This window comes from Gymnoscopelus microlampas (assembly GCF_963454915.1).
Source record: "Gymnoscopelus microlampas genome assembly, chromosome: 3".
Classification (NCBI taxonomy): Eukaryota; Metazoa; Chordata; class Actinopteri; order Myctophiformes; family Myctophidae; genus Gymnoscopelus; species Gymnoscopelus microlampas.
In genome coordinates this window covers 30042024-30068677 of record NC_139940.1, presented here as the reverse complement: position 1 = coordinate 30068677, position 26654 = coordinate 30042024, and the positions used below count along the sequence as shown (strand labels likewise).

Genomic DNA, 26654 nt, shown 5'->3' with positions numbered 1-26654 from the left:
AATAATAATGTTACCAAATGCTTTGACTGGTTCAAATAAACACATGTCAGTCATCATATTTGTGTTCCCCAAAAACCTGGCTGCATAAAGTTACATAGAAAACATTTGTGTTTATTCACATTGACTGAAGCTGAAGTTATCACGTGAATCCCCATGCTGCAAGACATAATATGGAAGTTTAATTGTGAGAAGAGCGAGCCTTTGTTTCAGTCTTTGAGACATTGGGATCACATTTGATCGCTAAACATTTTGAGAAGTATCTTGTTTTGACATTTCTGACAATGCATGTCAGCTCAGGACATCTTTATGGAAATTATTTTCCGAGGAACTGCAGTTATTATGATTATGTCTCACATTATGTTTCAGTGGTCAGGACTATGGAAATCATGATGCATGTTCCCATAGGGAAACCTCACATTTATTGTCCGTTTAGCTGGAAATATATATGAGACTGAGTAAGATTTCAGTTTTATGAATCACCATCATCCAATGACCTATTATGTTGATGGATGCTGTGTGCTATACTCTGTCTTGGACTTTAATTGGATTCCTGTTAAAACGTTTTGTGCGTAAGCACAGTAGAAAATAAATATGAGGATGCAACAGTTTATTTATAGGGTTAGAGAGAGAGAGAGAGAGAGAGAGAGAGAGAGAGAGAGAGAGAGAGAGAGAGAGAGAGAGAGAGAGAGAGAGCCACCCACCTTGACGGCATGTCCCACTCTGCATTCTCTCTCTCTCCCTCTCTCTCTCTCGCTCTCCTCTCGCTCTATCTATGTCTCTCGCTCTTTCTCCCTCTCTCGCTCTCTCGCTCTCTCTCGCTCGCTCTCTTTCTCCCTATCCCTCTCTCTCTCTCTCTCTCGCTCGCTCGCTCGCTCGCTCTCTCTCTCTCTCTCTCTCTCCCTATAACTACTGTATAAGTAGCTCTCCCTGATGGAGAGGACCCATAGAGTTAAAGAGAGGACCCCATCACACCGCAGTAGGCTACACTGTACGGAGGAGACATGAGTGCTCGGATCGCGAAATCTAACCCGGCCATGAAACTAATACTGGTGAGTAGATGATGCGGCGCTGACTGGCCGTTTATGTTATTGCAGCGACGAGGGTGTATATTGTAATGTTTAATGGCTTCATTATACAGTAGGTGTATGATGTTTAATGGCTTCATTATACAGTAGGTATATGATGTTTAATGGCTTCATTATAGGTGTATGATGTTTAATGGCTACAATGTTGCGACAATGAATCATATTGCGTTGTGTTGATGTCTGTTGTGGGCAATAGACATTAATTCACGCACTGTCCAGCTTTTAGATGTGATGTGACGAAAGCAGTTGTGGAAAAAGTACTCACATTTTTTACTTAATTAAGTAGAAGTATCGATACTGCAATGTAGAAATACTATGTTACAGTAAAACCATGTACTTGAGTAAAAGTACAAAAGTATTGGTATCAAAATGTACTTCAAGTTCCAAAAGTAGAAGTAGGCCTACTCATTATGCAGAATGTTTCATTTCACAGTTTGTATAACATGTACAAACATCTTGAAAATAGCAGATCTACTAGCTCGCTTGTAGATCTGCTATTTTCAAATGGCCTGGGCTGAAGTGATTAATGTCTGTTTTGTAATTATAATCAAAATCTACAAAGTAACTAGTAACTAAAGTTTTCAAATAATTGTAAAAGTATAATATTTGCCAGAAAATTGAAAATACTCCAGTAAAGAAAAAATACTGCAAAATTGTACTCAAGTGCAGTACTTGAGTAAATGTACTCAGTTGCTTTACACCACTGGATGTTGATGGTCTCTCACTTTTTGAATTGTAACTAAAGACACTTTGGTGAACTCATTTATAGAATATTAATGCAACAAAGAACGTTAATAATATAGGCTAATATGCCATTATATGAGTGAATTCAAAGCTGGAGCTATAGTATATTCCACCTATAGTTACCTAGACTTTATTGAATAGGGTAAACATTAAGTAAATGTGTGCATTAGACTGCTTGTCTTGGGTTAATGCACAATTTTATAATTGTTCAAATATTTTTCAGTTTATCGACAATTTCCAGTGTATATCAATGTTACAGTAGGTTGCGTTTTATTCCTTTCTCTTTCCTTTTGGTATAAGGACACTTTAAAGTCCCTTGAAACTTTTTTCTTTTTTTTAATCGAAAGGGAATCCCAGATGCGTTTTCACTGTAGCAGCCATCCAGATGCCCTGGATTATGTTCACTATAGGTCTATAATTAGGCTCATTTGTAGTCCTGTGACTCCTCAGCATGTTAAAACATAGCCTGTGGTGACGAAAACACAGTTATTTCCTCAGGTGTGTTTTGCATGCAGGGCTGTGTTGTGTTGGAGCCTCAGCCCGCAGCCAGGTTTGCATAATGTTGATGATGTAGTGGAGATTTGTATCAGTCAGAAACAGATCATACTTTGCAGAACAGACCCTTGTCTCTGTGTGTATGCATGTGTATGCGCGCGCGCGCGTGTGTGTGTGTGTGTGTGTGTGTGTGTGTGTGTGTGTGTGTGTGTGTGTGTGTGTGTGTGTGCGTGCGGGTGCGTGCGTGCGCGTGCGTGCGTGCGTGTGTGCGTGTGTGTGTGTGTGTGTGTGTGTGTGTGTGTGTGTGTGTGTGTGTGTGTGTGTGTGCGTGCGTGTGCGTGCGTGTGCGTGTGAGAGAGAGAGAGTGAGTGAGAGAGGGAGAGAGAGAGAGAGAGAGTGAGGTAGACAGTGATAAATAGGCTATTGGTTGGTTGTATGGTGTGTGTTATAGCTTACAGTGTCATGTGTTTGTGTGTGTATGGGGGCACATGGCATGCTTGATGTGATGCCCATGTAGTCAATTCATAGACCTGCTGTACAGTCTGCTCATCACAGGCAGTCCATCTGTCTGTTTGTCCGTTCTACCATTCATTAGGGCAGTCCCCTCATAGTTGAATAAATGATTAATTTAGTCGGTATGGTCTCGGTATGGTCTTAGTTGATCAAGGCTTTGTTAGTTGATAGTCGTTTTCTTTTTCCCATGCCGAATGAAATATTTCTTGAAAAGTGATGAGCACATCTCTTGTCAACTCTAGACAAGAGACTCCTTTAATTCTACAAGTTAGCCAGCAGTAGCCATTGTGAGGTTGAACTCAACATTAGAATGTTCAGATGTCAACCTAAACAGCCTGAAAAGGCTTGTCTCTGCAGGAGTTTGTGCAACACAATTGTTGATTACATTTATTAGCTAATCAATTAGTCATTCATCCAGGTTGTAAACATCCACTCAAACATCCCATCCAGGCAAACACCAATATAATCTCCACTTGTACTGTAAAATCCTCAGTGTACAGTGAGAGTGTACAAATGTTACATGTGTTCACTCTCAGAGTGAAATGAACACTCAGGATTGTATTGTGTACCACAGTGGTTCTCAACCTGTGGGTCAGGGGTCCCCACATGATTTCTTTCATTTGTTTCTTTCATGACAGTAAAGTGACAATGTAGGACTTTTAAGACCTTTAAGAATAATAATAATACAAATAAATGAAAAAAGACCATTACTGCAATCAAAAGTGATCAACAAAGTTTACCATAAAAACTGGTCAAACATTGGCCAAATTGTCAAATAATATAAGAAAGAGGCAAACATTTTGAAAATAGCCGATCTACAAGCTCCCACTTGCGAGGCGTTGTGAGCTTGTAGATCGGCTATTTTCACCATATTTATCTGTGTCAACCAAAATGTAATGCTCCAACTCTTACAATTTCAAGTGCTTGTCAGAGTTCAAAATTGTTTTGGGGGGTCACTCACTGCCTGAAAAGGTTGAGAAACTGGTGTAGCACACCTCTAGCTATCTGTTATCTCTGCTCTCTTTATCTTTATGCCAGCCTCCCTCTCTCTCTCCCTCTGTATAGTGGCGGTTGACAGCCTCAGCAACTTCCCTAATCCTAGCTGCAAATTCACACACAGAGGCTACGGAATGGTCACCTGGCCAAACAGCCAACCTGAGAGTGGGGGGGGGGGGGGGGGGGGGGAGAGGGGAAAGATAGAAAGAAGGACATTGTGTGCACACGGTTACAGAATAAACATGATTTGTTTTCAGACTAACAATGAGCACGAGAAAGTGAGTGAGTGGGAAGGTGGAGGTGAGGGGGTTCATGCGGAGAAGTGAGAACGGTCCAACCAGGTATTGAATCAACATGATTTGTTTTTTTGAACAAGCACACATGAGATCAGAGGAGCGAGGGTAGCAGGTGGTAGCAGACGGAGGGGGGGGAAAGAGTGTGAGAGAGAGAGGGTGAGATGTAGGTGATATTTGTACTAATTTGTATACGTACATCGTTATCAACACGATTTGTTTCTGTAGCCAAATGCAGTAGGGGAGGTGGAGTGGGGCTGGGTGGCTGTAGGAAGGGGGGCAGTGAGTAAGCGTGAGTGAGTGCTGACAGGCACAGACGTTTATTCAAAAAGGAACGAATAATCCTGAAAGTTGCTTCCTCACACCAACTTCCTCTTTTGCATCAACAGTAGCACTGATAGTGTGTGTGTGTGTGTGTGTGTGTGTGTGTGTGTGTGTGTGTGTGTGTGTGTGTGTGTGTGTGTGTGTGTGTGTGTGTGTGTGTGTGTGTGCGTGCGTGCGTGCGTGCGTGTGTGTGTGTGCGCGTGTGTGTGTGTGTGTGCGTGCATGTGCGCGTGTGTGCGTGTGTGCGTCTGTGTGTGTGTGTGTGTATGTATGTATACACTGTGAGTACTGTACACTCATGCTTGTGTGCACAGTTTGTATGACTGAACTCAATCATCCAGTGTGTGTGTGTGTGTGTGTGTGTGTGTGTGTGTGTGTGTGTGTGTGTGTGTGTGTGTGTGTGTGTGTGTGTGTGTGTGTGTGTGTGAGTGTGTGTGTGTGTGTGTGTGTGTGTGTGTGTGTGTGTGTGTGTGTGTGTGTGTGTGTGTGTGTGTGTGTGTGTGTGTGTGTGTGTGTGTGTGTGTGTGTGGGATAAAAGTAGCATTCCAGAGTAAGAAGAGAGAGAGAGAGAGAGAGAGAGAGAGAGAGAGAGAGAGAGAGAGAGAGGGAGAGAGAGAGAGAGAGAGAGAGACTGAGAGTGTTGTAATTGTGTCACAGTGACATATAGGTCTTGCATTCTTGTTTTATGTTGGAGTGAGTCACTGTGATCGTGTCATGGCTGATGTGATGTAGAATGCAGACAGCAGGATAATACGTTTTCATTGCGTGCTCTGGACAAATATGGGATAATATGTATACTGGAACCAGCCGACAACTTTAAAGCAGGTTTGATTTACATCACGGGTACTTACACAGCCATGTTAGTAAACACGTCACTTGCTAGATAACATACTGTAAATAAAGTGTGTCTCCTCTTTGTTCTTTAAGCATAATGATGCATCCGATTTATTCCCTCAATATCTAGGCTGAGCTTTCAGCGCCAACTCTTTAATTTGTCAACTGTATCTGATCCTGGCGCTTTTTCCATGCTTGGAAGATGTTGTTGTGTTGAATCCCTGGACTGGCCTGGAAACTGTGGTCTTCCTCCCTCAATTAAGGCTAGATTTAAACTTAGTTGTGCGCTGGTGTCGTTCACTAACAATAGCAGATCTGCAAGCTCACAACATCCAGCTGTGTGACACACTGTGAGATTGCAGGTCGGTTATTGTCAGTGCGCGACACCGGCAGGCAACATGTGCTTTAACCCATTCAATCCGGGAAAAAATAGCTGCGCCATGAGCTTGTATATCTGCTATTTTTAAATAGCCAAAGATATCTAAAATGACAGAGATGCGTTCCTAGATTGAATGGGTTAACAGTTGCTATTGAATATGCCACCCTCCCTCTAGCAGCTGCCCAGTGTTCAGCAGTACTGGCTGTACTGGGCACTGTGGGTCAAGCTTATTTTCACCAGTGTGTAGATCTAATTTTCTTTTATGCACTGTGGGCAGTTCCTCTGCTCGATTCTAAGACCAGAGAAAGTGAAATGTACAACTTTGCTCCTTTGCTTTCCATCACTAGCAGTGATGACTCTAAATTATTCACTGGTTGATTGATTTATTTGATAGAAATGAATAGCATAATCACACTCACTCTCTCTCAGTTTGTGTGTGTGTGTGTGTGTGTGTGTGTGTGTGTGTGTGTGTGTGTGTGTGTGTGTGTGTGTGCGTGCGTGCGTGCGTGCGTGCGTGCGTGCGTGCGTGCGTGCGTGCGTGCGTGCGTGCGTGCGTGCGTGCGTGCGCGCGCGCATGAGTGAGCGAGAAAAGATGCATCACGCATGCCGTACAATGCTCGCGCGTGTGACTCCAACGAGCTGGAATCCCCCCATAGACCACCTGTGTTCTAACAGTTAACTGAAGCCATGTGCTCCTAGTAGCTGGAGGACACTAGGGGTGGTTGGGTCCCCTTGCATGGTTCCTCTCCTCACGACATGAATTCAAACCTCACCTCAGCCAACCTTTGCTCTGATTCACTACTCACATTTGCCTGCAGTGAGCGCAACATTTAGACATACCTTCTATATTTAAATACTTGACCTCTACTGTATATACTTTCTTGTCCCCCAGGGTTCTATACCAGGCCCCCTCATTTTCCCCCTCTACACTAAATATCTTCGCCGAAAATAGCTGACCGCCAAGCTCGTTTGTTAGCTTGTTAGCTTGTAGATCTGCTATTTTTGTCGAGTGTTCGCCCCCAGAATAGGTTAGTTATGGTTCATGTGGTTAAGCATTGTTTGCAAAGTAAAAACAAACATATATTTATACTAGAGAGCATGTTTTCTTTCTTATTGCGACCTACTGAAGCATAATAAGGAGACTTTCATGGTTGAAATGCATTGTTTTTGGCATTTTTAAACCTGTTAATTGAAATATCACATGTACCATACCCAAAATAATTTTGTTAAACAATTTATCTATGTAGTCACGCAGCACGCTGTCATTCTCTGTCTTGCTTTGTATCAAGTCTTCTTGATACTCTCTGAACTGCGTGGAACTGTCTGTCTGTCTGTCTGTCTGTCTGTCTGTCTGTCTGTCAAACTTTCAAGTATACCTTGAACTTGTGTCCTTTCCTCTCTGCTGGCGTTGGTCCAGATGGGATTTGTCCACTTGGTGATTTTCTTTCTGATGATGCTAATAGTATAATGATAGCCATGGTCCTTGGTTCGTGTGTAATTTGGGGTTTCAGCAGCCGGCCACTGTGTTGTTAGATGGCAACTTCTAAAGGGATGAGGAAGGTGAAAAGTTCAACGTTTCTTTCAGTAGTTGACGGCCGTACGAGTACATAAGCGTGCACGCGCACACACACACGCACGCACGCACGCACGCACGCACGCACGCACGCACGCACGCACGCGCGCACGCACGCGCACACGCACACGCACACGCACACGCACACGCACACGCACACACACATTCTCCCATTAATTTAAAAGTAATTCTGTCAGCAGCAGTGCCGGAGAGGAGCGGAATCACACATGGAGACAGTTTTCACTTTGTCAAACATTACAAAGCGTTCTGAGAGACAAGAATTTCCCTCTTCATCAGGAAGAGTTTCCAGGCTGTCAACCTGAATGAGCTCACACGCTCACACGTGGTTATGAGCCACACTTAAGACAGTGTCGTGGATTTGACATGCCAATGAGCTACAATAATTAGTGTTCATTTCACTCACACCTTCAGAGCATGTGACTGCTGCACTTTGATGACATCCACAAGAGGCTGTACTAGGACTGGGCAATTGACCCAAAATATATCAAAACCGATATTTAGAAAGAATTACAGATTCATACAGAAACACAGTTTTATTTGTAATAGTACTTCAACAATTCAAAACAAAAACATTCTAGTATATTTTTTATAATCAACTATTGATTAGTAATATCTTGTGTACAATGGTGGCATAGAAAAATTGTGAAAATAGCCAATCTACAAGCATAGCAGTGTGGTGCGTTGTGAGCTTGTAGATCTGCTATTTTCACACATCTTTATTTATTTTTTATCGTAATCGAGAAACAGGTTTTAAAACATTGTGATATTGATTTGAAGTCATATCGCCCAAGCCCTAGGCTGCACTTAGGTTTTAAAGTGGAGATCCGATCTCAAACATTTAATGAGGCAGCACCTGTGAATGCCCCCGCATGGTCTGTTATCACTCTTTCCACTCAGTCAAATCTAGAGTGTTCATTTTATTCAGAGTGTAAGAATGGACCCGTAAGAGTTAATGTGCACGCTTCCTCTTCATCTCTGTAGATTACTGATAAGCAAGAGACGATGGTGTCCAATCTGTGTGGGTTTGAACACAATGCAAGCCTTATTTACACTGTAGGCTACTTCTCCGTACAGAGATGTTGCTCTCAAAAAATAGCCGATCCACAAGATCACAAGGGGTTGCATGACGTGATCAGTATAACTTAAAAACGTTCAACCTGGTGTTCGTGTTTTGGGAATGTCATTACAGGGGGGAAAAATAAGTAAATGAATACGATCTACAAGCTCACAACGTGTCATTGAACTTGTAGATGAGCTTGTAAATACTTTTGCTATTTGTGAAATAGGGCTTAAATGGTTAAAGCAGGTAAGCCTCGTTCTGTGCACACTTCATCACTCTGGCTGTTTATAAATTGATTGGATGCGGTCTCGCGGCTTAATAGTGTGTATACACTTCTTAATTTGCAGAGCGAGGCTATGATTATGGCTTTGAATCCCGCTGGGGCCACCCAAACTACAAACAAACACATGCAGTGACAGTGCTGCTCAGTAGGTCGCTCTGGATGAAAGCCCTCTGCCAAATCCTGCGCTGGGAAGTGGATAGGTTTTGCCGGGAAACCCGCCCGCCTCACCAGGCGTTTCTGAAGCTTATGTTTCTGTTTTGGGTACGTGAAACCCATTGATCTATTTTTAATATCTTCGTCAATGATGCTTGCTTGGAAAATAAATATCAAGAAAACCTCATTTTTTTTGCTCCTGTTCCAGCCCCCTCCCTATTACAAGTTTGAGGTATCCAGAGGCTTCAAGAGTTGAACATATAGGGAACACACACTAATGCAATCTTGCACACGCACGCACGCACGCACGCACGCACGCACGCACGCACGCACGCACGCACGCACACAGCACACACATACAGTATTACACTGTACATAGTGGATCAGGGTTTTGCCTTGTAACTGTTAATAGGAAACATACACTAGTTCTCTAACTGTCCAACAAACATACTCTACGTGAATGGTGGTACAGTATGTTTGGGAAATATTTTGCAGTATAAAGTTGAATGAGCAAGGCACACACACACACACACACACACACACACACACACACACATGCATACGCACGCGCACATACACACACACACACACACACACACACACACACACACACACACACACACACACACACACACACACACACACACACACACACAGACACACGCACACACACAAACATTGTCTTCGTCGCCACACAGAGTTCAATTTGTGTCGTGCATCAGAGAATTTACAGTAAGCACGTGCACATGCACACACACACACACACACACACACACACACACACACACACACACACACACACACACACACACACACACACACACACACACACACACACACACACACACACACACACACACACACACACACAATGGTGTATGGTGGTAAACTGTATATTGGCGTGGGTGAATGTTTTGTATTCTAGTGGTGAATGGGGAAAGCCCAGTAACCTCCAACAGTACTCCATGTGCACAGCGGCCAGGAGAGGCCACCACAGGACACATGCTGAGAGAGCTGATTGGAAACAAACGCACACATTTTGCATTATAAAGCTGAATGAGCAAGGCACACACACACACACACACACACACACACACACACACACACACACACACACACAAAATTAGGAAATAAGTGCAGGCAGGAATGTTTATACTCGTTTATACACAGTAACAAGATTATATACATGCGCATGCAGACATAAGAGACTAACAGATGTGCACGGTGAAAACCACATACAAATGCACACACACATGCACGCATGCACATACATACACACATAAAGCGAGGACAGCCTATTGTGTTTGTCCAGGCAGTGAGGGTATATCCCGGCCAAGGGGAAAGTCCACAGAGCTGATCGCTGAGGGACTTTGGGATGGAAGGAGTCTGTTCTGTGACATCTGGTCTGCATGTGGCCTGAACCAGCTGCATGGCTACATGTCAAACATGGTGCTCTCCAACGGATGCTTATTTTAGAATTTAGGTTAGTATATTGCTGCAGAGTTTCTGTTACGATGATGATCTGTGAGCATGCAATTGATACATGTGGCTGTCGTAAGTGCTCACCATCAGACAGCTTGCCTCTTTATAATGTATTGTGTATAGTGTGTGTGTGCCAGTCTTGATGACTATTGTAAGGAACTGGCTACTGCCACCGTCACACAGGCAGCAAATCTTCACCCATCATTTTGTCTCCTTTGCTGTTGCATATGCATGTAGCTGTTAAGTCGGAGTTATACTTTGTTGTGCACGGTTGTCACGCACCAAAAATAGCCGATCTACAAGCTCACAAAGCATTGCAGTGCTTGTAGAACAGCTATTTTTGATGCCCAGCCCAACGCACTCACTAAGTATGAATCAGACATAAAGAACTCTAGTTCTGCACTTCAAGGATTAAGTATTGATAGTCCAGTGGGACATAGGCAACCCGAGGCAATAGAGTCATGGATGGATGGTTTGTCATGGATGGGGGCTTGACAAAATAATGAACAAATCCTACTGTGAACTTTGCAGGCCATGAGAACCAAAAGTATAATGAAAAACAGTTGGTTATAGTTGTTATATCCATGACAACATTGACCACTTCCATTATTGCAAAACTGTAGAGTGCATAATGGATTACTATTAGGAGAGGAAATCATTTTAAGACTGTTTGCAGTGCACCAGGAACCTGTATATTCTGTCTTGGAAAGGGTAGGCTGTTTCATGTTACAAAACGTAAAAATGACGACTGCCTTTCAATTGTAACTGCTGAGCATCGATAGCTCAATAAAAGACATGCTCCACTTACTATGGACCAAAATGTAACTGTAATTTTTCAGCTGTTGTTCAAGAGAACAGTGATGAAACGTGAATGTGATCTCTCTTTCTCTCTCTCTCTCTCTCTCTCTCTCTCTCTCTCTCTCTCTCTCTCTCTCTCTCTCTCTCTCTCTCTCTCTTTCTCTCTCTCTCAGCTCTTTACAGCCTCACTCTCCTGGGCCTTCCAACAGCAGGATACCCCACCTAAGTACCAGCATCGTGATCCCGTGACTTCTGACCTCCTACTGTGCGACCAATGCCCTCCTGGTACGGCCGTGAAACGCCACTGTACAGCCGACACGCCCACAGAGTGCCAGCCCTGTCCAGAGAGACACTTCGCTGAGAGCTGGCACTGGGGAGATATGTGCCAGTACTGCACTTCGGTATGTAAAGCCCAAATTATTATTCATCTTATGATTGTGTTACGTGCCAAAGATATCAGATCTACAGTACAAGCTCACAACAACACACCACAAACAACGCTATTTTTGGTGCACAACTCTGGCGAATGGCGTATAAATTAAGCATAAGGCCACATGTTTGAATGGCTGATTAATGATGTGCCCATCATTGTTTGTTTGTATGGTCTTATTCTTGTAGATCTACTATTTTAGCAATTTTTGCTATTTTTAAATGTTTTAATGCATGCATGTGTTTAGGTGTGCAAGGAGAGACAGCTGGTAAAGCAGCAGTGTAACAGCACACATGACCAGCTGTGTGAGTGTGCTCCAGGTTTCCATCTAGTGGTGGAGTTCTGCATCAAACACAGCACCTGTCCACCTGGGCATGGAGTGCTACATCGAGGTAAGATTACTATTAGCTTCAACAGTTACATTAAAATTGTGTAGAATTGTTTTTGTATATCCAAATAAAACAAAAACGTTTTACCTTTTTGGATTAGAGTGGCGTAGAGTGTAGTATCAAAGTATTGTGTCAATGAACTGATCTGATTGCACAATATTGTGTTTTTTTTTATCTTATTTCCTATCCAAATGACAAAATGTTTTCACATTATTCATGCTAAGCATTCACATCTATACTGCAGAAGTTACGGTTTTCAGCACCTACGGACACTTTGTCAGTGAGTGTGGTACTGTAGACTAGAACTAGATCATAAAACGAGTCACCTCCTCATGTAGGTATACACTTAACTACTCTTTTTGATCGTTTGATGGGACGATCAATCAATCAATCAATCAATCAATCAATCAATCAATCAATCAATCAATCAATCAACCAATCTATCTAGCTATTAGTCAATCATTTGTTCTAGATGGTCACTGGATCTAGAACTGAAAAAGGGTTCAATTCTGGTGTGTGTGTGTGTGTGTGTGTGTGTGTGTGTGTGTGTGTGTGTGTGTGTGTGTGTGTGTGTTTGTGTGTCCTCTCTGATGTTATAGCCAGTGCATTACTTTTTGTGAAACAGACATACATGGGGATGTGTGGATATGATCATGCTTGTGTGTGTGTGTGTACATACATAAGTGTGTTAATGTGTTTAGGAATTTGCGGAGGGACTCTAAGGATGTCAGTCGGTTGGTTGTTCATATCCAAAGCATACAAAAAACTATACTTGCCATCAAATTAGCTCTGCTCCTTCTTGCCCCCGAGAATTAAGCCTACTAATTTTGGTGACCTTTCCTCTTCAAAGACATCTCAGAATTTAATGTATGGATAGCTATGGCAACAGTGCCATGGATAGCTATGGCACTGTTGAGTGTGGTGATGCGCCCTGAAACCCTAATGACTTGAACCCTATGGCCTTTACTCTAGCACAGTGGTGTCAAACTGATTTTAGGTAAGGTAGGGAATAGGGATGGAATAGTGAAAATCTACCCAATTACTTTTTGTCTGTGAGTGCATGAAAGGCACAAATGCTGTCATAGTATTCAGTCATACCACTCAAAACATCATGAGTAACATAATTTTGAACAAACTGTCACCTGGGTTTCAAAGCTGGACACAGTGTTTAAGCGCTACATATGAGGTCAAAAACATGTATGTGTTTGTAGAAATGCTGTATGTGGCAAAGTACTACGCTGATGAGGCCTCTACTTGGAATTGTCCTATATACTTTGTGCAAAATAGTGGTAAAACAATTAGCCAAACCTCAAATTAACAAAATGTCTCATTATGTTTATAGACCACAAGCAGCTAAAATCTGTGTGACACCACTGTGCTAGACATAGTGGTTGTCAAACTGATTTGAGGTAATGGGCAAGTGCAATTTTGGTTTCTGCCCAATTACTTTTTATCTGTGCGTGCATAATCCCAACGCTGAAAGGCACAAATTCTGTCATAGTATTCAGTCACAAGGCTCAAAACATGATGGGTAACATTCTATGGAGATCTCTGACAGAGCGTATGTCCGCATGGCACTCTTAGAATCAGAATCAGTTGTCTTTGTCACATCACAGCTTTATAGGTGTAAAGAGGTGGGTGAAAAAAAAAGTGCATGTTCCATCATTTATTCATGCTGCTGGTGGGTAGATTATGCCCAAAAATATGAACACGCATGAGTGTGTCTGGACAAATATTCCCATACTGTGTATGAACATTCAATTTGCCTATACATTGACAATGCCCAACTTGAGCACACATTGGTGCAGACCTGCGTTGTTAGGCAATGGATTCTGTTGTGTTTCCTCACACTAGCGCTCGATCATTGATAGAGGGAGGGAGAAAAGAGGGATTGAGAGAGGGATAGGGATAGGAGAAGGAGATGGGGGAGAGGGAGAGAAAGGGGGAGAGAGAGGAACAGAGAGAACGTATGGCACCCACGCAATAACCAGAGTATACCGAAACCTAAACATGCTGATCGATATGTCATGAAGCATTTCCGTTGTCAGCACAATAACCCTGGCAACGCTGGGCAAGCTGCTTGTGGTCTATAAACGTACTGAAAACATTTAATTTGAGGTTTCTTACTATTTCTTTAACCACTATTTTGCACAAAGATTAGGACAATTCCAAGTAGAAGCCAAATCAGCATAATACCAGTTCCCACATACATCATTTCTAAAAACACATACATTTCTTTGGCCTCATATGCAGCGTTAATTACTGTGTCCAGCTTTGAAACTTACTTACATAAAAATCTCCTGCAAGGTCCCTGATTCTGTCTCCATCACCGCCTTCAGTGCAGCACTGGCAGACAGGGGTGAGTCGACGTAAGTGGGGCCATTGCGTTAGGTGCTTACACACAGTGGTGTAATGGTGATTTTTTTCCCAGTGGAACGGTATTTTAATGATGTCACATGCATGCGCGCACACGCATGTACTTTGGTGGAGGCATTCTCGTTGCTTGTAGACAGGATACCACCACAGCAGAACTGAAAATAAAGTAAAAAGTAGAGACAGATAACTGTGTATGATTTATATCTTATTCTGTTTTCAATCTCCGCTTTCCTTTTCTTTCCATCCTATCATTCCACTGTCTCATCCTTCTTCCGTTATTCACTTATTTTTCTTCTGTCTGTCTGTCTGTCTGTCTGTCTGTCTGCCTGTCCGTCTGTCTGTCCTCATCTGTGGATTTATTTCCAACTGATTCCAGAGAGATTAATCTTTTCCCAGAAGAGGCATTCTCTGGCTGAGAAAATGCACACACCACATGTGGTCACACACACACACACACACACACACACACACACACACACACACACACACACACACACACACACACACACACACACACACACACACACACACACACACACACACACACACACACACACACACACACACACACACACACACACACACACACACACACACACACACACACACTGGAGTTACATACCAGTAAGATTCAAGAATGTAAATGTATATGGTAGGCGTGTGCCGGTAGCTGACCAGATAGTACGTCGACCACGTAATCCCTGGTTCAATTCCATCTGGAGACCTCTGTTGCATGTTTTTCCCCTCTCTGCCCTCACTCACTCAATTTCCTGTCGCCATACACTGCCCTCTCTAAATAAAATGAATGAATACAATATTGTGCCCGTATGTAAGGACAGATAATTCCATTTCTGTTTTTGTCTGGTTTATAAACACGCTCTCTCTCACACACAGCCTGAAGCATGTTTTGGGGTGTCCTAGAGTAGACATTTGTTGCTGTCTCATATTCGTAACACAGATAAATGGTAGATATTTGTGAATTTGTGTATGTGCTCTTATGTGTATACAATATGTCCCACATTCTATTTATCCTAACCTAGAGAAATCAGAATTATGTAACCTTTATATAAAGCTTCTGATAATGTCAGGCTGCACTAGTGTCTGTAATGCGAGGCACATTAGCCAATGCACAAGCACAAAGCACATGTCATAAAGTTATGAGTGGAACAGTGATGACGCTGGGACTCGTGCGTACAAGTGATTGTGGAAATACTAGGTCATCTACAGACTGCTGGCTACTAGACAGAGTTAAAACAACAATGACATGGTGTTTTCCATGGATTCCCTTGGTTCATCACTGAAGTTACAGTTAGCCTACATGGTGCATTCATTTTGATTTCTTTCAATTGGTAATTAAAAACGTAAAATATGTCCATTAACTGCAGCTCAGTTCCAATGTCTATACGTTTGAGACAACCTGTGTGGATATCTGTTGGAATAAACTCCATCACTTCATATATCGAGTTTGTTTATGGTTATGTCTGAGTCATAGTGACTTGCCTATGGGCGTATCGGGTTTGTTTACCGTTATGTCTGAGTTAGAGTGACGTGGCGTGGTCCTGCGTATATATGGGCGTGGGCGTCCCAGTAGCCAATATGTCTATTTTTCCTTACAGCATGCAATATATATTGGCTGATATTGATTTCACAGAAGCAGCTGTCTTCAGTGAAATTGCAGTTGCAGATTGTTGTATTGCATTGCGTTCAGGAAAGCAAGAGGCTTGAGTACTAAGACAGTGGTTCTCTCAGGAGGGCTCATACATATATGCTTTCATCAAGTTTCACTGGAATATATTCTACATAGTCCTTGCTCAATCCATGAACCTATTGTTAACGACAATTTAACACATGGGGAATCAGGCATTTCCCTCTCCTTTGTTAGAGCTCAGGGTCACTTACAGTGCTACTACCATGTGGGATTCAGGGCTTCCCTCATGGGCAAATTGAGACAACATGGCACGGCATTTTCTAAGAATGGACCAGTCAACACCGTCATGTTCCATATAGGAATTAATATAAAACTGACACTGCACATGACCTCTAGCGTCCAACTTCTGTAGTTACTGCAAACATCAGACAGCATTTTCCAGGAATTCGTTGTCCACGTGGGTTGAAGGTCTAACCCCCCATGCACTGTTAAAACGACTTCAACATCAGACATTTTCCATGAATTCCTCAATGACCTGCATGGTTCTAAGGTCTGACCCAAGTTAGATGAAGTTAGATGAGGCACTATTTTCTGGGGATTCCCCTTTCCCGGAGCTGATGCTTGTATTATGTAATGTACTGAGCTGTGGTCATGAGTTCTGGAACCACAGAATGTTAGATAGCCCTATATAGATAGTTCAGAATTGTACCACCACATATTTTACTATTCTTATTCTTCTCTTGGTGGCTCTCTCTCTCTCTCTCTCTCTCTCTCTCTCTCTCTCTCTCTCTCTCTCTCTTTCCCTCTCTTGGTCTCTTGCTTTCTTTCACCCACACTGTTGTGTGTTTACACAGACAAATAAGACAAGTAAGCTTGATCAGTTTAAATGTTTGTTATACAAGAAAGTTTTGTGCATGTTTTCAGGCTTTTTGGTAAACCCCATACCATCCATTTTAAATACCAAGGCAAGCAATGAAGCCACACAGATCACAACACATCCAGTGTTTTCTTTTAGAATAATCAATTAACTCGAATAGTTCAATTAACTGTTCCACCTACATACATACAAACCCTGTTTTAGACCGCTTGGCCTACAGTCCTGTCATACTTATCACAATAACTGGAACATAACTACTGTAGCGTCAATCTGCAGACAACTTGGATAGGTATCAAATTCATGTCCTCAACCACTCAGAGAGAAAGTGACAGTGACAGGAAACCTCTTGAAATCCAGGGAATAAACAATGTCAGTCTCCTGAATATTCTTCGACAATTTTATTCCAACTTTGAAAAACATGCCTTTTCTGGACATTTCTCTTCTTAGAAAATCTCTCCGGTCTGAATTTGATGTTGTTATCAGGCAGGAATGTTTTAGGGATATTAGGAAGGTCCCTGGCCCGTATTTGTTTGTGCACATTGCAATATTGTGCTGACCAGCTTAGTGGTGACCATTAACATATTTTCCAGATGTCACTAGACTGTAACCAACATCATTAATAAGGAAATACTTTTAAATAATTGTTAGAAACCTTGTTCAGTCAACTGTGGATGGAAAACTTGATCCACTGCAATTTGCTTTTACCGGGCAGTGAGAAGTGTAGAGGATGCAAAGCTTTTTATACTTAATAACCTATACAAACACTAAAAGGCAAGCGCATGCTAGACTTTTGTTTCCAGACTTTTCATTGGCATTAAACACGATTCAGCAGCATCTTTTAATGGGAAGGCTGCTATGTGACTTTAATTTTCCCCGCCAGCTTGTAGCCTACTGTGGATGTTGGCGTTATTGACTTGACTGACAGAGAGCACCTTGTAAATGCCTGTTTGTCATGCTCTTTAGCTATGTCAAAAGGCTCGCCACAAGGGTGCGTCCTTTTGCCCTTACTCTGTATGCAGTATGTGCACTGACTGATGCAGGAGCTCACTCACACACTCACTCTCACGCACGCACGCGGGCACGCACACGGGCACGCACACGCACACGCACACACACACACACACACACACACACACACACACACACACACACACACACACACACACACACACACACACACACACACACACACACACACACAGTATTGTGTCATGGCCATATATGGGCTGTGCATCAGATATAGCCAGATATGGGCATATTTGTCAAGACACATACAGACAAACAGACAGACAGACAGACAGACAGACAGACAGACAGACAGACAGACAGACAGACATGAATAATGTCCACATGAACCAAGGGGGTTATTAATGGAAATTAATTGTACTTATGGAATATGCAACGAGTGGAGAAACATTCTAAGATCATCGGAGTGAAACAAAAGATGCCTGAATTATGTCTGCAACCAACAAATCTTCCGGTTGTGATTGATTGATTGATTGATTTTTTATGGAAGTTTTTATTAACAAAACGTGCATACAAATGACCATTTATTTGTACATATCTGTCAAAAAGATAAACCACAAAAAAACTTGAGCTTATTTCCATTGTGGTTCTTTAACGGTAAGCAGCAAGCATTTTGCCATCTTCTCTTTTGCCATCAAAGCGTCATTCATCTTTCATTCCCTCTGTATAACAAATTTGAAAAGCTCCCTTGTTCGTTTATTTCTTTTCCTTCCTTTCTGGTTTTTTTTTTACTTATTGTTTATTATGTTAGTGCCTTGGTGTATTTGATGCTCAAAACTAATTGGCATTGGAATTGATAAAGTTGTTGGCATTTTAATTAAATTTAACAAAACAAAAGCTGGAATTAATTCGGAGAGTTGAATGATACAGTTACAACAATTTGGCTGAATAAATGAGCAAACAATTCATGGAATTAATCAAGAATTACAACACAAGTCTGTTATTTTCATTAATTGAAGTTTTATTTTACAGCATTTAGACCCAGCATACATGAACTCTAAAGTAACAACGTTGGAACTAGTTCTAACAGAAAGGTGCAAATATGCTGACTGGCTGAACTTCTGAGAAATTGTAGTACAATAAATGCTGAAATGGTTTCAAGCAAATACATGCCTTGTCAGTTGATATTTTAGGACATTTCCTCTTACCTTAGCACATCCTTGCATACGGTAATAGATACAGGTATTTTACAGTAAAATCTTCTCTGACAAAAACAGGTGTCATAAATGGAACATGGAACCATATCAAAGGTTAAATCATATTTAAGCAGTACCACTGTGCCGCCTACTCATTCTCACTTCTACCTTGTGAAGATTAAAATAAGGATGTGGTTACGGCGTGCACTCTACTGCATGGACTGTCATGCATAGACAAGGCATAGAAAGGTCTTACTACTGTATATGCCATTGATTCCTAGAGGTGGTGTAAAGTTACTAAGTACATGTACTCAAGTACTGTACTTTTTTGAGGTATCTTTACTGGAGTATTTCAAATTTGCAGTGCTTCTACTCCACTACATCTCAGAGGCAAATATTGTACTTTTACTCCACAACAATTATTTGAAAACTTAAAAAAAAAAAAAGAAAACTAGTTACTTTGTAGATTTTGTTACAAACCCCTTCACACCTATATAGTTCGGCCATTTCAAAATAGCCGATCTACAAGCTCACAACGTGTCGCAAAGCAATGCATTGTGAGCTTGTAGATCTGCTATTTTCAAAGGATTTTAATACATTTTATACCTTTGAAAACTTGTGAATTGGGACCTTCTGCATAATGAGTCCTTTAACTTGTGGTACTTTAAGTACATTTTGATACCAATACTGTTGTACTTTTACTTGAATTCCAGACTTTTACTTGTAACGGAGTATTTCTACATTGCAGTATTGATACTGAAGTAAAATATCTGAGTACTTTTTACACCACTGATTCCTTGTACCCAATCTCAAGTCACCTTTATTTAGCAAATACATTTGTTTTATTGTATTTATATAACAATCAATGGATGCACTGCATACTATCTAATTATATTTTTAGTCAGGACTGGTTAGGTTGTCATGGAAATTGTTGTGCACCTTCATGCACCCCGAAGGATGACCAATACTGAATTTGCAGACCCCACTAGCCTGGGACCAGACGAATCTGCAAGTGCAAAAAAAATTGCACTCTGCGAGGGTTTGAGGGTTTTGGGTCTGGCACCGCTCCATAGAGAATCCATTTCCTGCTCCAGAAGACGTGGGTGACCAATCAGGGCCCAGTGTTCAAATATGGGAGACTGTAATTGGTAGTTGGTTGTAGGTCTAACCAATTGCGTCGAGGGCCATTGTTTTGATCACGCCCCTTGGGGAAAAAACGTCCTCATGGAAGCACCAGACTCATATCCACGCAGTGATATAGTCTGGCTACGCAAGGCTAAGACCCCACCACGACCTTCCCTCTAATGCCACCCTCAGGTCACTTGAGGTACACAAGATATCTCATTATCTAATGGGCAGATTCATGCACTTTATGTGCTCAGCTTTAGGTGCTCAACAAGACATCTAGCTGTTCATTTAAACCATTAGCCCTCATTCAAGGATTTGTGTGCACATGCCTTTTATCTTGCACACTAGACAAACTTCACCTACTACACAAGATAATTAGTTGGACAGGTCCTCATGAAGGAATAAGCTTGCAGTGAACAGAATATGGGACCTTACGGTCAGTGGGATAAGCTCACAGTCTACATTCTTGTGGAAGAGGCTCACAGTATACAGACCCGGCCACAAACAGAACCGTTTGTGGCCTGTAGCATTTTGCTACTGTGAACTGAGCTGTCATTTGACTACTTTTGTCATATTACACTTAGAAACTAGAAAGCTGTGTTTCATGGAAGAAGTTGTTTTTCCACTCATACGCTCGTCACTGAATACGTGAGTGACTCATTGCTCAGGCTTATGTCACACGAGAGTACTATTGCTCGTCATGGTATGCTTGATACAGATCCGCTTGCGTTGGTGTTTTGAATAGTATTGTCTTACTGTATTGTATCAGTTTCAGAATGATGGATGATCTGATCTTACTGTATATGTCTTGTGTCTACTTGGCAAGTTGAAACCACAAGATCCTGATTTTTGTATAATCAACTATTGTGGTGCATATGAATATAGTTGAAAACGAAAAAATTGGCCATATAAATGAAGAGAAGAGAAAAATAAATAAGATGAACTTCTGTGAGCTGCTGTTCTGAAACTGAATTCTCTCATTGTTATAATAAACCAAAACATTTCGGTCACAACACAAGTATATTCATTGTAACTCTGAAGAACCTATTTCCTTTTGATTTCTCGCTGCATTTCATTTTCATTTGTAGTTATAAAATCATTACGTCATTCTCTTCCAGGTACGCCAGAGAGTGACACGGTGTGTGAACGTTGTCAGCCTGGTCATTTCTCCAGTGGTGGGTCCTCAACGGAGCCATGCTTGCCCAATAGGAACTGTACGTCTTTGGGCCTAAAGACCCTGAAACAGGGCACCGCTACAACGGACAGTCATTGTGCCAGTCAGGGCAAAGTCTCAGAGTGCTCTCATTACTACACACCGTGCCACAATGGTAAGACAACAGTGGATTGGCTGTATCACATACATACATATTCCACAAGCAGTTGCAGACACTTTTACTCCTTATATTGTCAATATTGCCATGCTCCTAGAGAATCGTGTTGTAGCACTGTATTGTAGTGTTAATGCAGGATACATTCAGCATGGATAGATTCCCACCAATGGCCACGGTACTGTACTGTAATATACAGACCATAGACAGCACCGCTTAGAAATGTAGTATTCAGTGCATGCATTGCATTATGTACAAGTGTGAGTAACTGCATGCTTTTGCACACACACACACACACACACACACACGAACACACACACACACACACACACACACACACACACACACACACACACACACACACACACACACACACACACACACACACACACACACACACACACACACACACACAACCGTGTGCTCAGACAAAGCTCAACTGTCAACAACTTAGAAACAAAAAAATATTGGAGTATTTCAGACATGTGGCCATTTTTCTGTCACCAAAGACAGGGAATTTCCTCGGTTACATTCTTGTTCAGATTCCGTTCTTTTTCAGATTCTTTCATGTCTGCAAAGGAAAATGAGAGTGAGGGAGAGAGAATGAGAGGGAGAAGACTTAACAGGGTTGAATCGGATGTCTGTGGTACAACTGTCATAATGGCCCATGATGAATCAATTACATTCTAACTGACATCCTTAAACAACAATTAGACAGAGGAAACTGAGTCAAACTGCACTGAGACACGAGACAAGCAGCTTAGCCTTTGTTACTCAGAATAATTAGGCAGATGCTGACAATCAATTTAAGAGGGGAAGCCTCAAATATGGTCCTGAATTCTTGTAGCCTTACAAATTGGGGTCACTATAGACACACAGAGATACAGACCACACACACACACACACACACACACACACACACACACACACACACACACACACACACACACACACACACACACACAGCCTTATGCCTCAGGGTGGGTGATGTTTTCTAACCTTCATTCATAAATTCTCTTCCAGTGGGTCTACACAACCACAGTCTACGACACATTCTGGGACTGTTTAACAGACAGTTTTTTTTTCACAGTTTCAAACAAAACTGTCAAATTGAAAGCAGTCAGGGATCCCGAGTGAGAGCGTGATTTGGCGAAACCACTGGGATGACAACGTTAATTATAAACAAAGCCACACTTGGATTATACTGACATCAGAGAAATAGCGTCATATTCTTTTCACACTAGAATTGCAGTTGGCACTGTTACTGCGGCGCGATGGGTTTCAGGAAACATTTGTTCATAATGTATTATGTCTCTGTATGTAGCCACAAAACTACACGTCAATAGCTCTAAGAACACTAACGTATGATGTTCAATATCATGGTTTGAAAAAACAAAACAAAAAAGTGAGATGACAGGTTGTGGTTGTAAGAGAAGGCTAATTGCATGTTAACAGTCTTTCAACATTTTTGACTTGTGTTGACAGTGCCCAGCTTCGACCAACCATTGGTCAGCACTGCAGTTTTATTAATAATTGGCTGACTACTGGCTGACTGAGTTGAGTGTAGCTCAAATGACTTTTGATAGAGTGTAATCATAAAACTATCATTTGGCACATCACCTCAGGGCTTCAGCACACATTGGAATAAGATAGACACAGACACAGTCGGAGATCTCCGTCATATTTTACTTGGTCCAAGGAGCCAATGTCCAGCTTTACCTGAATCATTTTCTGGAGTACAACTCACTTTACATTGTCATTTATACAAGGAAACAGGAGAGACAGAGAAGCTAGCAGGGAGGCGTGACCAAAAGTACTTAAAAGTATCAGATTACTCTAGTAATCTATACTGAATGTAATTTATAACAGCGTACAGGCAGAGCAAACTGGGAGAGAGAACTCCAAGGCAGGGAGTGAACTGATAACAGAGGAATGCAAACATCTGTGGCTTTCATGGACCTGGTACAATAACAAAACCATCCAATATGAAGTGACAGGGAGATTGAATATACTTTATATTCAATTGAATGATTAATTAGTTGAACACATATTAACAAAATGAATACACATTAACCCAATTACTTTATGTCAGCATACTAAACATAAAAATCGGTTCCTACAACTTTACAGCCTAGCATGCTTGTCCAGTTCTCATGCTTGGTGTGGCTGCCGTCTGTTCTAGTACGATGACATTTTGAGAGAATCATAACATCCACATTATTCCCATGGAAATGTAACTGTTTTGTTGACACCCACATCCATGGCTCTGTATAGCTCTGCTCAATAAATATGGTTCAGTTGAGACCAGGCGGAACCAGAGAGACCACAAAGAGATCTAAATGTGTTTGACTTATCGGCGTGAATCAGTCTTGCTGTCTATAGGGAACACACAGAGAGGAAGTCCTTTATGTACTGTCTATGGCCTATAGTTACAAAAGGCACACACACACACACACACACACACACACACACACACACACACACACAAATCAATTGCAGATGGGGCTCCACAGAGATAGAACCATGTAATCAGTGCTGTTCTAAACACCACCTGTGCTCCACCAAATGTACTCCAGTCATATTACCAGAAAACTGGTTTGGATAAACAGCTGTGAGTAATCCTTCAACACCCCCCACCCTCTTATTCCGTTCTCCAAAACGAGAGGTGTGAGCCAAGATCAAGATCTGGGACACAACATCATGAATATTATTTAGCTGAGATTAATTCACCTTGTTATTTTATTAATACTATTTTATTATTTTTCTTTCTTTCTTTCTTTTACAATTGTTTCCCTCTGATAACTGACTGTATTCAGTATTAGAGGGTGAGATGTACAATTGGAACTTCAGTTTCCAGAACAGGTTATTTAACTTTTTTTCATTTGCCACTTTGCACACTCACATGTTGGTCCTGCAAACAGTCATGTGTGAAAAAGGCAGCCAATAACCAGACAAAACCATGCCTACCATCCTCTAGCCTGTACCGGAAGTCCTCGATTTTCTCATCTTTACCATCATCTTTATCTTTATGTTTAAAACGTGTGTATGTCTCCCTCTCTGTCTCCCTTCCTCCTCATCCCAGATGTGACCTTATGCGAGGAGGCTGTCTTCCAGTCTCTAGCCTCTCTGCACCTGTCTTCGGTGCCCCTGGAGAGACTGTTGGAGAGTCTTCCAGGGCGTCGGGTGGAGCTTAAGAACCTGGAGAGGTTGAAGAAGGCCTGTACTCCCCAGCAACAGGTCCTCCAGCTGCTCCGGCTGTGGAGAGAACAGAACAAAGACCAAGACAAGCTGTACGATATTATCCGAGGTCAGGAGGGCTGCAGGGGAGAGGATCATTCATCTGGTTGTGTACACTGTTTTTACACAACCACTGTTTTTACACTACTCATGTATGTGTTGTGTTGTGCCATCCCTTCCAGGTGTGAATCACTGCGAGAGGAAGGTCTCCCGTTGTGCTGGCCTGAAAAACCTGACCCTGGACGACCTCCTGAAGCTCACTGATAGCTTGCCGGGGATCAGAGTTCGCCAGGAGGATGTTCGGTCCATGGTCTCCTCCTGTAGGCCCCAGCAGCACATCCTGCAGGTCCTCCATCTGTGGAAGACGCTGAACTATGACCTGGACCTAGTCAAAGGTCTGTCTCACAGTCTGAGGGTTCTGCGTAGCCAGGAGGTGCCGCGCTCTCTGCTAAAAGCACTGAAGAAGATCAGCCGTGTCATAGGAACCACCTCGGCGCGCAAGATGTATGAGACAAAGTTTGTTAGCATGCTACAGGACGACTCGTGTTTTAAGGCTCATAAGCCCCATAATGAATAGGGCTCAGAAGACATAGAGGTTCAGACAAGCACAACGCACCCCCCCCCCCCCCCCCCCACACACACACACACACACACACACACACACACACACACACGTTCATCTTTTGATTAATTTAACATATCATAAAAGGAGTCAGATGCCATCAAACTATGACACTGATTGGCAGGGGGTCAAATTAAACAAGAGGTGGTGGAAATGTGAGTTCTTGCTTCACACTTCCATTTTCCACTCATACCCTTGAGACAACAATGGTATACATTGAAATACATGGAGTTTGCTGTAGCAGAAGAGATCTGATGTGACCCCTTTTCATATCCATGCCATTCCACATCATGCTTACAGAGAGACCAGTAATTGACCATAATCACACGGCGACCCAAGTATCACATAAGAGCAAAATGTCTGCTGTGTGAATATGGTCAGTATGAGAGAGAAGTGTTTTGAAGAGTGAATCTAAGGAGTCCTACAGTAAAATGTAATTACACAGCCAGATCCTGGCACAAAAAAACTAAAACAAAAATGTCAACAAAAACTTAAAAAAAAAAAAAAAAGAAACAAAAAAGGTTTCATGGGAACTGTTTGACCAGAGTCTGTGAAAAATGAAAACTATTTAAAATGTACATAGTACACTATTTTATGGGCAACCGGCATGTGTCGTTGCTTTCTCACTGTTCGAGAAGAAGGATTTGGTTTCATAATGAAATATTTTTCTATTGTTTTCCTTTGTTTGTTTGTTGGTTTGATTGTTTGTTCTGGACTGCTGACATGTAAAGCTCATCAGATATTTTTTTGTTATGTCAGCTTTTATGAATGTACAAAGGAGTGCAATTGTTTTCTATTTAAAAAAAAGTTTTACTTACTGAATATGCAAAAGCTTGTTTTATTATTTTATCAAAAACTGGATTCAGAATGCTGCATTTAATTTGTTTTATATTTGGTTTTATCACTTTTATATTATTCAATGTATGGGTCTTTATTGTATATATGCTTGAGTGTTCCTTTTTTAAGCTCTTGTAATATGTGAATATTAATGTCAAATGATTTGATTAAAATCAGTTTGTTAAATATTGTTTCCACTTGAATAATCAATAGGGAACTCTAGGGGGAGACAAATAGATTACCACATATTTGGATTCTGAAATATCCATTATGCACTGAGCATTTGCAAGGTCAGTTGAATTTGAATAAGAATATCTCTATTCTCTATCTAGCTAATCTAGCTCTCAGCTATAATCTATAAAGGAGAATTCTTATCTGAAACTATCGCATACTATCGTAGGTTGAGGGAACTTTTTTGACAGTCAGTTTCTGGTAAGAATTACATGTTGTATATGATGTTTTTATTGATGAGGTTAATGTGGGTAGGGAGAAATGACTGTTCAGAAAATGTTCTTTCAACAATCTCAGATGAAATCATTTGGATATGAAAATGAAAAACCTTTAAGTTCGTTACAATTTCCCTGTTA

General features: G+C 41.7%; 1 protein-coding gene across 2 annotated transcripts; it reads left to right on the top strand.

Annotated features, from left to right (window-relative positions):
- Window positions 1–908: 908 nt before the first annotated feature.
- On the top strand, window positions 909–26654 carry LOC311042002 (tumor necrosis factor receptor superfamily member 11B-like). 2 transcript variants are annotated; one of them, XR_014600449.1, is made up of 7 exons: window positions 909–1049; window positions 11207–11434; window positions 11711–11855; window positions 21162–21371; window positions 24454–24678; window positions 24791–26361; window positions 26416–26654. XR_014600449.1 is itself a non-coding variant. In XM_084052500.1 (6 exons), the coding sequence occupies exons 1-6, from the start codon at window positions 1002–1004 to the stop codon at window positions 25183–25185; spliced, it is 1251 nt and encodes a 416-aa protein (XP_083908626.1). In that variant the 5' UTR covers window positions 909–1001; the 3' UTR covers window positions 25186–26654. The 2 variants fall into 2 exon arrangements, 1 of the variants encoding a protein (XP_083908626.1); XM_084052500.1 differs by having other exon boundaries at window positions 24791–26654.